The following is a 12,564-nucleotide window of genomic DNA, read 5'->3' as shown; positions in this document are numbered from 1 at the left end:
CATTACTCCTATTTTAGCTTCATTACACTGGCTCCCAGTATGTTTTAGAATTGACTTTAAAATTCTATTGATCACTTTTAAAGCTCTTCATGGTCTCTCGCCTTGTTATATTTCTGACCTTTTAGTCCCATACGCACCAGCACGTACCTTGAGATCCTCGGGCAGAGGTCTGTTGTCTGTTCCAGAGTCTCGACTGAAAACTAAAGGGGACAGAGCGTTTGCTGTCAGGGCCCCGAGGCTCTGGAACAGCCTGCCCGAGGAAATCAGGTCGGCTGAGTCAGTGAACTCTTTTAAGTCCCTTCTTAAAACATACTTTTATAGGAGAGCTTTTCCCGATCTTATTTGACTTTATTTTATCCCTTTTTATTTTATTGTATTTTACTAATTTTATATTAAATTTTCATGCTCTTATCTTTTTTTTTTTGTATTATTCTTTACACTTGTTAAAGCACTTTGTAACTTGTTTTTGAAAAGTGTTCTACAAATAAGGATTATTATTATTATTATTATTATAAGTATTAGGGCAGCTGTGGCTCAGGAGGTAGAGCGGGCAAGATACTGAACCTAATTGCCCCTGTTTGGCTGTTCCGCCAGTGTATGAATGTGTGTGAATGTTAGTTTCTGTTTGAGCACTTAGGCTCAGTGTATGAATGTGTATGAATGGTGAATGCGAGGTAGTGTAAAAACGCTTTGAGTGGTCGAAAAAGACTAGAAAGGCACTATACAAATATGGAGCATTTGCATGTAAAATATAGATACTAGTAAAATGGAAATAGTTATGATGTGTGATATTTGAACTGCAGAGCTCCATTGTTATCAATGGCAATAATCTGCAATTAGTTAGTAGTAACTTAAGATCAAGTACTAGTGTCTAATAAATTGTTACTAATAAAACCGGAATAGTTAGTAGTAGCTAATGGAAATTTTACTTATAACTAAGAAATGCTTAAGTTGTATTCTTATTTGTTGCAATCAATAAATGTGCAAAATGTTTCTTCTGCAATACACTGCATTATCATATTGATGGTCAAAAAGTGTGATATGTCAAGAATAACTATCCTAGTTGTATAATAAACATAACACCCTACTAATGAAAATAAAATAATATGGTTAATAAATACTTACACAACTCAATACAGACACATACTGTGTATTTAATCAGTAAAAGTAATTGCAAAAGTGTAAGTGTAATTTGTTCATTGTCATACTTTCTTTTTTCACAGGAAAATCGTCTCTCAGACGGGAGCCGACTCCCATCATTCACTGTGTGTGTGCATGCATTGTTTTTATGTTTCTGTGTGCACCTCTCTGCTCATTTTGTGTCTGATCCTCAATGATTGCAAGCCTATAAATCCCCTGACTTTCCTCCTCCTCCTGTGAAGAAATGTCTGCCGCTTTGCTTAAGCTGATTCTCCAGAGCTAACCCGTCCTGCCTGTCACACACACACACACACACACACACACACACACACACACACACACACACACACAGACAGACAGAAAGACAGCGAATAAACAAGATGTGATCCATCTCTTCCACTGCTCTGTGTGCGTCTGTCTCTCGTCTGTATGAAAAGGGATGTAACTTCAGTCATTTTCAAAATCTCAGAGCATTTAGAGGAATTCACTCTGCCCTTTGCTGCTGTTCACAGTGAGGATACTGAAGTCATGCCATGACTTTCTGCAGGTGCAAGAGAGAAAGTGACGGAGAGAAGAAGAGAAACACAGCTGACCATTAGACTGCTTTACCACATCCTTTATTCTGTACTTTTACTTCTTCCCTAGCACATGCACACACACGCACTGTTCATGTTTCATAATTTCTGACAAGCACAATGTGCATGTTTGTTGGTTTAGTAATTATTCAGAGGTTTTCCTGGTATTTCATGTGGATTATGAAATGAGCTGCTTCTGACCTCCCGGTGGTTTCCTTTCATGTGTGTGTTTGTGTCAGTCGGCATTATCAGATTAGATAATCCTTTGATTTCAGAAATCTGAAATCAAAGGAGAAGAAGAAGTCTGCCTGATCAGCATTCTCCATCTCTTCACCTTTCCACTCTCTTCCCAATAACAGAGTGACAGTTTGGTGGATTATGGAAACAGTCAACACCAGAGACTCTGATACAAAGGAGGACTAAAGAGGGAAACTGATGTAAAGCATTAGTGCCAGACATTGACTTGGGCATCAATGCTTTAGTCAGTATTCCTGGAAACAAACATGTATATTTTTCTTATATAAAAAATAGTCACAAAAATATTTTAATCACTATTAAAGCTTATTTTTTTTACTTACACATGGAAAATAAACCCCGACACTGTGTGTATGATAAACCATCCTGATCGGCTTCCCTCTTAGTGAACAAAAGATTTACCTTAAACCTACAATAACTGAGTTTTTGACGACTATATAAATACATTTATGGCTATTTACATCGGGCAGACACAGAGCAACATTAGCTTTAATTTGGAGTTGTGTTGGTGTCCAATGTACCGTGGATATCTAGAGCTCTTTCTCTGAAAACAGCTGCCTGCTTGAAACAAGGCTGATGAGAGTGGTGAGAGATTGACCAAATCAGGCCGGACAGCTAAACGCTGAGCTGAAAGATGCTGTAAACCTGAAGGGAGCTGCAGTCAGGTGATAATTATCTGTGGGTTAATCATTATGAGCAACCTCTTTAACAAACAAGTAGGCATTTGATCCATTTGTGATAAAATATTAATTATAGCTGATTTTAAGAATCTTTAAACTAATAAATCGAGTAGACGCTCTCTTATTATAGTAGAACTCATCAGGAGTCAAAAGTCGATCAAACTTTGTCGTGCTTTTAACAAAACCATTAGAACTATTATATAACACATAAATGATTTAATTAGATAATCAACATATGTGTTGTTTTAAAAAGTGTAAAAAATTATCATATTTGAAATGGTAGCACGTGAAATATGCAAAGACGATGGTTTAAACTTTTGTTATCTTGACTCAGTCAGTGTATACAGCTCAAGTAAAAGCCAGCTAGAATAACTGGAAAAGAAAATCATTTATTTATGTCACCTGCACTTTCTGCACATGTGGTTTGTAGTTCACTGTCATGAGTGAGGGCCTACAATACATTGCCGTAATCTTGTTATTTTATTTTGACTGGATTCTCATCAGCCCGGTGTCAAAGCACTGATCATTCAAAAATCCAGCTTCGCCTCTGCAGTGTCACGTGAGTGTGTGACAGCCGGCATTTACAAATCATGTGGGGAAAATTAGTATATCAGCATCAGGGAAACAACAAGCAGTTCTTTACATAAATATTGGAGTTACTCTGTGTTATTTCACACACAGCACACCCTCTCGGGTCTCTCACCCTCCCTGAAAAAGCGTTTTGCCTCCACTTTCTTGCACAGATCTAGTAATGATGGGAGATGGAGTGAGGCCTGCCACATGGCGCCCTCTGTGTCCTCCCCTCCCTCCTCACCCCAGCTCCTCACCACATCAGGATACACTTGTTCTGGTGAATTCCGGTTTCAAACGGAACGCTGCCTTTCTCTGGTTTTCTGCAGGACCAGTATTAAGAGCAAGCACATACTGTCTCTCAGTGGCCCTGTGGTCAGGGAGGGGGAGGCTCTAACGGCCTACTACACTCACACAAAATCGAAAACTTCACCTGCTCCTGCTTCCTCCCCCTAAGCCTTCCTCCCCTCCTCACCCATGACAGCCCACATGCACACCCTTATCACAATTAGAGCAGTTTTAAAGAATGAAAGGTTCCTTTCCACAAAGTTCATCACACCCCTTCATCTCTTTCACACTGTCACATCACTGAGTCATTTTCTACCTCAGACACACAGATGTGGAGCCTGTACAGGAAATAACCTACATATTTCACATTGAAACTGTATTGTGAAGTTATATACAAAGTCTTTACATTTCTCAAACTCTACTGTAGTCTGGTTTTGTCCTTTGACCTCCAACCTCAATTATGATGCCCCTAGTGTTGAAAAGATACACTGCAAAGAGTTTTTGATTTGAACTTCAAACCCAAAATAATCAACTGTATTTTAACATTTTGTAAGTCAAAATGCAATGGTAAGTGTTGGCTGGCACACATATCAGTATGAGACATCAGAACCACTTAAATAAATCACACTTTACTTCAATATATAGCTTTAATACATACATACATATGACATCATTTAGACTCTCACCCTTCAGTTTTCACACAAACATATTGTGTTTGACCCAGTTTTTTTACTGTTTTTTTTCATATAGAGCATAATATCTATTGTTTTGTACTTTCTATGCAGAGAATGTGCCAGCCTCTTTGTGTTTATGAGAGAGTTGCAGTTTCTCATGTGAAAATGCCAGTGAGATGGAGGCAAAATCACTTTCCAAACTTCCTTTTTACTAAGCAACATTGCCACCTGGTGTTAAACGGTGACAGACTGATTTGCTTATGCAGCCAGAAAAGTAGTCGAAAGGAGAGCTGCTCGGCTTCCACCAGTTGATCTATAAAAGCTGGATGTTCTTGCTCTGTAAGAAATACAGGTTCTTTTTGGTCTATGCAGGTCCTTTTATGTGACTGAACTAAATCTGAGACAGACATTTTACTAATGTGAAATTCTAAAGTTTATAGTGAAGTCAGACTCTGCCTTTACCCGTGATATGGTCTCTATCTACTGATTACTGGATGATCAGTAAAGTTGATCATCATAAAAGTTGAGTGGATTGATGGATCACCTGGATAAATAGATGATTTGACGAAGAAACATTGGGGACTTGGTCTTTGTTCATATTATCTCTTAAGTTTCTGTGACAATCATGAATCAGCTTGTGCATCAAATAATAAGACATCTTGTGAATGTTTGCCCCTTTATTTGTATAGAGTGCTTTCAGCATACTCTATTGGGGGTCAACAAGCTAGTTTAAAGATGAGTTGGGCTTCTGTTTTCAATCTGATGTTGTCTTGTGGCTCACAGTAATGAATGACACAGGTCACAGGGGAACTTCCCTCAGAGGAGCGCAGTGTTTCTCAGAGGGATGTGCTGGCTAACCGCTGCCCAGGCTGGGCTTCCGGCCCTGGGGTGGCAGAGCCTGCCGGTACCCCGCACACTCTGCAGCACCACCACTATCACCCACCCCAGACACTGTGCCAGGATACTGTGGTGACACAACCCTGGGCCTCTGTTCCTCCCTTGTCAACAAGACTGATGGATGAAGAGAGGAGAAAAGAAGAGGACAAGGGGACTCATTGATATTTAAAGTAACTGCAGCTCAGAGTTTGAAGAATTCAAGATTTTTGGGGAGATGAATTGATCATGAGGGAAAGAATGAAAGAAACAAAGGAAGGTGAAAATTAGTAGAAATCGACACAGTAGGTACAAGTGATCTATTTTAATATCAATAATAATCTTTTTTTTAACTGAGCTGCATGAGAGAGATTTAGAATTGAGAGGTGCATTGTTATCCAGCATCTTTTAAGAATACTTTATTTACATTTAAGATGGAAACTTTATTTAGAACCTAAACAGACACAGATTTTTACAAGTTATCTTCAGCTAAAATAAAGCTTTTCTCTGACTCTCCAGTATGATCCGGAGCCACCAGGGGGCAGAACATGGTGCCTTTCACCTTTCAACCTTGTAGTGTTTTCTCAACAACACATACACAGAGACACAGAGACAAAGTAAAATGAGAAAGCTGATATGTATAATGGCTTCTATGGGTGATTGATCTTAATTACCGATGGTTAACTCTGTGTGTGTGTGTGTGTGCAAACATGATGAGTAAAATACAGAAAAGGGGAAAAGGGGCTTGTTGCTGCATAACAGTAATTAAGGTGGCATGATCAAACCATCTTCAGTGGATGCCATTTTGAATCTACCATGCACTTGTTTTAATGAAGTCAAGCACATCATCCTTCTCTTGATCTGCTGAGAGAACCACTGAGCCACCTGTGTGTGTAAAAGTGCGCACATAAATGCAGGCATATCCCAGTGTGTGTATAAGTAGCGTGTGTGAAATACCATGGCTGGTCGGTAGTCTGCCCGCGGTGTGTCTGTGTGTTTGGATCAGTACCCGCTGACCCCCTCAGGCCCTCAGCCCCCTCACTGGTTAATATTAGACACCCTGCTTGTCGGAGAGACTGACAGCTCATCGTGAACACTGCTAAAATAGGTGCAGCCATTTACACACACAGTGAGGCATACACTCACTGACCATCCCCACACAACCTCCACACACACACACACACACACACAGACAAGCGTCACATGTGCACGGCCAAACACAGAGCTCACACACCAACTCTAAACTCCCAGAAAAGCCTTTGTGAAGCACAACCAGAGAGCCAGAGCCGCCCGCCTGACGCCAGCTCCAAAAAGCAGGTGAAGCTGATTGTGTGTGTTTCTGTGTGTGTTTGACTTGATAGTAGTGGGCAGAGGGTGGTTTTGTGGTATGACGACAGGGTAAAGCTTCTAACGGTCAGCATCAGTGTGCTAGGCTCAGACCTGGGAAAGTATGAATAAGGAAAGGTGAGAAAAATGCTTCTCCAAAACTGGGCTTCTGTCTGTTTTGTGTCAAACCGTGAGCTTTGGGGTTGGCTCTATATTTAATACACGAGAACTGTGGGTAGACAGAAATGGTTTTTAAAAATCCACATCAGCTCTCTGTTGCATGAATGATGTGGTGATGAAGTGTCAGTTGTGTATCACCCAACTGTTAGAGCCTCTAGCAGGGTAAAGATGACCTCTTAGGTCATTTTCTCTCATGACATCACATGTAAGCAACTGCAGACATCTTGTATTTTAATGGTTTGCGGAGTTTAGGCAGGTTTGGTGAACACATGCATTCTTGTTAGATCAGTTTCATCTTTATCATGTTGTTTGTGAATATTTGGCAATATTTGATTTTCCATAAAATCATCCTTTACATGTAACAATGGTTAGATGTAGACTCATGCCTCCTCAGGCATCCTAGTAATTCATTTAAGTACCACAGAATGTTATTTTCAATGTACGATAAAGATTCAGGAAATTTATTAAAACAACATTTACAAGCAGTATTTTCAATATCTATGCATTTGTTTCACTATTAAGGCGTAAATGTATAAATGTGGATTTGCAAGAGAGAAGCCCCTTAAAAAAAGAATATTATAATATGATGTGCAAGTGAATGTTTAGACATAATTTTTTTCTTTAATCTATTAGCTGCCATTTGCATGTAGCTGAAAAGTGACATGAAAGCTGCACTATGAGTGATGTCAACACAGTGACTTAAACATCCAACACATAGAAAGCCAATGCAAAACTGGTTGACATGATTATTGTTGTAGTCTAGCACATGTTCCTGTGAGAACTGTCATCATGATCTTTAGGATGTTCCTATAAAGTTCCTGGGTCTTGTCTTCATCTCCACCCTCTTGAAAGAGTAGCGTTCTCCGGTTCGTCCGTCTGTCAGGATGTACCATGTCCCCCAGTAGATACCGTTGGTCACCCCACTGTAGCGCCCACGGTAATACCGTCCATTGAGGTTAGCTGCCAGGCATGCATCAAACCACCAGCCTGCACCATAGTACTGACCACAGTTTCCAGCTGCATAACGGTCGTGGTCTCTGTCTGCTGTGCTGAAGGATCTGCCATCATGGTTATAACGTTTGCTGTAGCTCAATGCATTGCCTGCATCACCAGAGTACTCCCGCGCTGTCAGACGATACCTGGAGGAAAGAGAAAGTGTAATGGCCGTTGTTTGCTGCACTGTCAATCAAGCCCTATTAAACTACAACCATGATGGAGCATGTTTTGAGAGTTAAAGGTGCAATATGTAAGAATTTAAGAGTTTAAAACATTCAAAAATTAACAATATCAACAGACTGGGAAGAATTAACAGCTCTGACGTCATGTCAAACATGTCTATGTATTGTGTTGCAGAAATACCTGCTGAAGTTAGCATGCTAACCAGTTAGCCCCACTCCATGCTGTCTCATAATACCACTTTGTACCTAAAGAGGTGATAATCCAATAGCTCAGGCCTAGTTTCAGCTGGAAGATGTGTGCAAGCAGCGAACTTGCAATGTGACACAAGCTCATACACAAGTACACAAGTAAACTAACAAAATGTCAAATAAATATTCCTACACTTATTTTCCTCATCAAAATTCTCTCTTTCACCAAACAAATTACCTTGTATCATAAAAAACACTTCATTCAAACTTAAAAAAATTAAATGCACCGAAACTGTCTTGGTTAGTCTGTCCACAAGGGCATTGAAATTTGCTTGAATATTTCTTTCTCTTAGTAATCTCCATTTCTATCTCCATCTCTCACTCACTGAGGAGGACGAGGCATGAGCTGCTCTCCTTTTGCAAGCTATAAAGTTACATTGCCAGGAACAGGTTTTGATAATGAAAAAGGGGGGGAAATTGGCAGAATTTGTCAAAAATCTGAAGAAATGTGGGAGAATTGCGATCCCGGGAGGAAACTGAGCGAGGGCAATGAAAACTGGGCATCTCCCGGGAAAATCGGGAGGGTTGGCAAGTCTGTTGCCTCATGTTGACCTCCTCTGTCCGCATGTGGCCCAAAGCTTTGGTGTAACGCACAGCGATCTTCTGTTTCTATTGGTACACATTTACTGCAGCGGCACCACTAGTTATCCCTGGCATCATTTTCTTTCATATCTACAAGAACATTGCCTTCTGTCATGGTCTTCCAATGGTTGTTTTAGCCAGGTGATTTTGGACCCAATGTTTTGATTTTAAAGCGGCGAGGAGACGCCCCTTTCTCGATCAGACTGTCCATGAAGGCAGGAGTAAAATGCGGAAGTACAATCTGTAGTTTGAACAAGACGCTCATACATTTGCCGGCAAATGAACAGAGAGCTATGGGTGCAAGCACCATGGAGAGAAGTTAACCATTGTTTATGATTACAATGTGGGCATTGTATTTGATACAAAGCTGGTTGAAAATAAAAAGTTACCCTGGTCTAGAGAAAGATACTTAACACTTTAAAATATTAAATAGCTATTGCAGAAAGTGTGTATTTGTGACCCTGTAGTGTGTTTCACCTTTGTGCCTCTGAGGCCACTTTAAAGTTGTTGTAGATAGCATGGCGCTTCTGCTGGTACCAGTCCTCCAGCTCGATGTGGAGCTGGTGTTGGCCAGTGGAGGTGAGGGCATACAGCGCTGCGTTCCCCAGCCAGTGCTCTCCCTGCGGACTGCCAAAGCCCTCCCGGTATTCCTGCCATGTCCTGTTAAAGTCCAGTGAGCCGTCCTGCCGATTCTGAATCACCATCCACCCACCACCCGCCGTCTCCATGTCACATTTAGCCTGAGCCAAAACAAAGACTTTGATATTATAACGCCTAGATTTTAGTGATCCACAGATAGCATACGCATCTGTAAAAAAGAAGAGGACTAGGGTCGGGGGTCCGTCTGTGTGTTTTACGAGTGTGGTGAATCTTAAATACCTCCAATGCCGGCCTGTGTAGGTCAGGTTGGATGGTGTAGATCCCGTTCTCTTTGATGCCGAGCCTGTAAATCTCTGCACAATCCTGAGGATGTAACCTCTCCAAGGGAGCAACTGAGAACCACACACAGTACATTTTTGTTCAGCTTATTATTAATCAACAACAATTGTATCATGTGATCACTCCTCAAGCTCTTACCTGTGGGTGAATATTGTGTGATGCTCTTCAGGAAAAGCAGCAGGTCTTTCTCCCCCTCTCTTCCCACAGCTGCACTCTCTGTCACCCCAGAGAAAGATTAGGTTATCAGTAAGACACATCGCACTGTTGTGCTCTGTCTTTGTATTCTACAGGGGTTCCAGTTTAATGTGCTTACTCATTAAAGCTTCTTCTTGTCATGAGCTGTACAGTATGTGTGTCTGTGTGTGCATGTACACCAATTTTTTCTCATCCTTCTCATTGCAGTTAAATTCCAATGCACTCACCTATGACCGACACTTAGCAGGCCCTATTCAAGTTCTGTTTACCATGAGTGGGGGAGTGACTGCGCTGGCTTTTGTATGTGGGTGTGTGTGTGCGCGTGCATTTGTCTGCTTGTTGCAGAGGTTTGGGGGATATAAATGTGTACTACCCACCCAGTCGTTTGGCCATCGCCCCAAGGGCCTGGCTGTGACAGTGGAGGTCACACTCTGTCAGTACAGCTGCCATTAGTGCAAGGATGGCACCTAGAGAGTTGCTCTCCTGGCCCCCGTGACTCCTGGGCCCCCCTGTTTCCTGGAGAGAGCGCATGCAGCGCTGCAGCTGAACAAGACGCTCTTTGACACCTCCAGTCTGCAAAGACAGCGCTCAAAGGTATTTCTTGAAAAGACATTGTGCTACACATTAAGTCAGCAATTAATCATGAGGAAACACTGCCAAAACTTCTTTATTCTTTAAGGAAATTTATTTGAACAAATGTTGAGTGAAATCGTGCTAAATAAAATGATGCTTTGCATGTGCATAATAATGCATCTTAAAGTTTGGGAGATCTCAAAGGCTAATCGACACACAAATCTCACAGCTCAGCTTCAGTAAAGCTCAATCTGCTCAGTTTTGCATCAGTAAAGCTCAATCTGTCTCTTACACTTACATTGGCCATTGTAACCACGTCCCTCACACACCTGTTGCTGCATGAGCTCAGCACAACCATATGATGAGGACATTTTTAAAGCAGACCTAATTTTATCCCTTCTTTGATTGCTGACCGTCATAGCTCAGTGGCTGTAAGGTGGTGCCAAGTTTAGTGTGCCAACTGTCCCGTGAGAAAGGACCTGCTGGCCTGTGTCTGATAAGAACACTGCTCAGTCTCAGTGTCAGATGTGCGTGAATAGACTCGGGGTCCACTCTGCTTCAACTTGTCTATCATTGTTTCAGAACCATGTCACTGTTACATGGCTGATTAAAAGTTGCACAGTCTGGCTTTTCTTAGAAAAACATTTTTAGATTTCTCTAAGATTTTCTCATTCGGAAAAGTACATCACGCAACCTCCCACTACACTGCATGTGATGTCACTTACCTTAGGCTGAACCTGGGGGAGATTGTGCCTGTGCTCCACCCTCTGAGGAACATCTGAGATGACTGGAAGTGAAACCCCCAACCTGCAGGCTGTTGTCCCAGTTAGACCGTCACAGGCCCCGCTACCCACTCCTGCTCCTGTCCCAGGCTGGATGGGTGCAGCCACAAGACTGTCCCTGCAGGGAGGATGTGTGCAGGCCAGAGATGCATCTGAAGTCTGCAGTGCTGCTACATAAAGTGACAGCAGAGGGAGCAAACCAAGAGAGCCGAATGGAATCATGGCAAGCTTGACCTTTTCTCTTTAACTCTGGCAGGTGGTCCAATTTTTCCTCCAGGAGGAAAGCTTCCTTCTTGTAGCTGTAAGTTGTTTGTCCCTTTGTTGTTGTTGATTCTCAGCAAACTTTCACTTTTCTTTATACCTCAGTAACAGCCTTTTCAGGTGGAAGTTGTTTGCTGACCTGTCCTTTTTGTTTAGATCCTTCTATTGTTGTCCTTGTTTGTCTTGTTTCCTACTCTTTGTGCTTCTTTCATGCCCTTCTTCTTTCCTTTTCCCCCCTCAGTTCATCTCCCGGACCTCCTCTTTCTCCTACTCTCTCTGTTAGTGAGGTTGCTTTAGCTCAGATTCCTAGATAACTGCGGCACTCTTTGCTGTCTGACATGGACTAATGCACCCGCCCCCTGATACACACACACACACACACACACACACACACAATCTGTCCATCTCCTTAACTCATCTCATTCTCTCTCTCTCTCAGACTCCCACACAGGCACACATAGAGGTGCATGTTTACACACACACACACACACACACACACACACACACACACACGCACCCAGAACGTGAATAGACATCCTGCTCTGTCTTGAACACATAACACATGTGCAATGTAACATAAAGCATGTCTAAACCATGGATTAATTGTCCTTTTTTAATGCTGTGGATGAGTTTCTTCACCTGCCTCTGTGATCATACCTGTCTCACATGCTGTATGTTCCTCTCAAGAACCCCATACTCATTCTGAACAGACTTCCACCTCCTCTTAGTCTTATCCATCAACGTGCATATGTGGCAAATGTTTGTAGAGATGAAAATGCAGCAGATGCTCAAAGTATGTGGCTGCTTCCCTCCTGTGTGCCATTTTGTCACTCACATCCTTTTGTGTCGCAGTGTTTGTGTTTACAAACTGAGTTCCAAAGAGGCCATAAAGACTCTCTATTCAATAGGAGCGAGAAGGCAGGAATTCCTCTGTAAACATCAGTCATCAGGATTCTGTAGAGGCACACTCCCCCTAACAAGGAGCACAAACACATGGAGCAGAACTAAATCAAGGTGAGATATCTGTTACGGTCTGTCTGGAAAATAATCATAATGTGAAACTGCTGAGCCAATGGCAGCTCTGTGTTCTTTAAGGAGCCTTAAGGAGAGTTTAAATGAATTTGTTAAAGAAGACTCAAAAGACAGTGAATCCTGATTTTATGTTCATGCTTATTTTATGTACATGAAGTAATCATTGATAATTTTCTCTTGGTACATAATTATTGAAAGATTCTGTATCTGTA

General features: G+C 41.8%; 2 protein-coding genes across 2 annotated transcripts in view; one reads left to right on the top strand and one right to left on the bottom strand.

The window, feature by feature from the left end:
* Positions 1-1,537, top strand: part of eefsec (eukaryotic elongation factor, selenocysteine-tRNA-specific) — an 85,874-nt gene extending 84,337 nt beyond the window's left edge. Inside the window, exon 7 of the mRNA XM_046075499.1 lies at positions 1,224-1,537. Coding sequence (XP_045931455.1) covers positions 1,224-1,327 — 104 coding nt within the window. The 3' untranslated portion in view covers positions 1,328-1,537. The remainder of the gene's footprint in view (positions 1-1,223) is intronic.
* A 5,584-nt stretch (positions 1,538-7,121) lies between these two features.
* si:ch211-157b11.8 (fibroleukin) lies at positions 7,122-11,521 on the bottom strand. Its single transcript, XM_046075504.1, has 6 exons — positions 11,003-11,521; positions 10,082-10,277; positions 9,648-9,725; positions 9,450-9,562; positions 9,048-9,310; positions 7,122-7,700 (listed from the first exon to the last, which is right to left on the bottom strand). The coding sequence occupies exons 1-6, from the start codon at positions 11,279-11,281 to the stop codon at positions 7,358-7,360; spliced, it is 1,272 nt and encodes a 423-aa protein (XP_045931460.1). The 5' UTR covers positions 11,282-11,521; the 3' UTR covers positions 7,122-7,357.
* Between the last annotated feature and the right edge of the window lie 1,043 nt (positions 11,522-12,564).

Source organism: Micropterus dolomieu, linkage group LG18 (assembly GCF_021292245.1).
Source record: "Micropterus dolomieu isolate WLL.071019.BEF.003 ecotype Adirondacks linkage group LG18, ASM2129224v1, whole genome shotgun sequence".
Classification (NCBI taxonomy): domain Eukaryota; kingdom Metazoa; phylum Chordata; class Actinopteri; order Centrarchiformes; family Centrarchidae; genus Micropterus; species Micropterus dolomieu.
The sequence above is the reverse complement of the archived record's forward strand: the minus strand, read 5'-3'. Positions and strand labels throughout refer to the sequence as shown.

What these genes read in the sequence shown, in the direction of transcription:
- si:ch211-157b11.8 (XM_046075504.1), bottom strand. Translation starts at nt 11,281, where the DNA reads ATGATTCCATTCGGCTCTCTTGGTTTGCTCCCTCTGCTGTCACTTTAT. An exon ending in CACACAATATTCACCCACAG is followed by an intron (nt 9,563 to 9,647) that starts GTAAGAGCTTGA and finishes TGTGGTTCTCAG; the next exon opens with TTGCTCCCTTGGAGAGGTTA. An exon ending in GTGGCCTCAGAGGCACAAAG is followed by an intron (nt 7,701 to 9,047) that starts GTGAAACACACT and finishes TCTTTCCTCCAG; the next exon opens with GTATCGTCTGACAGCGCGGG.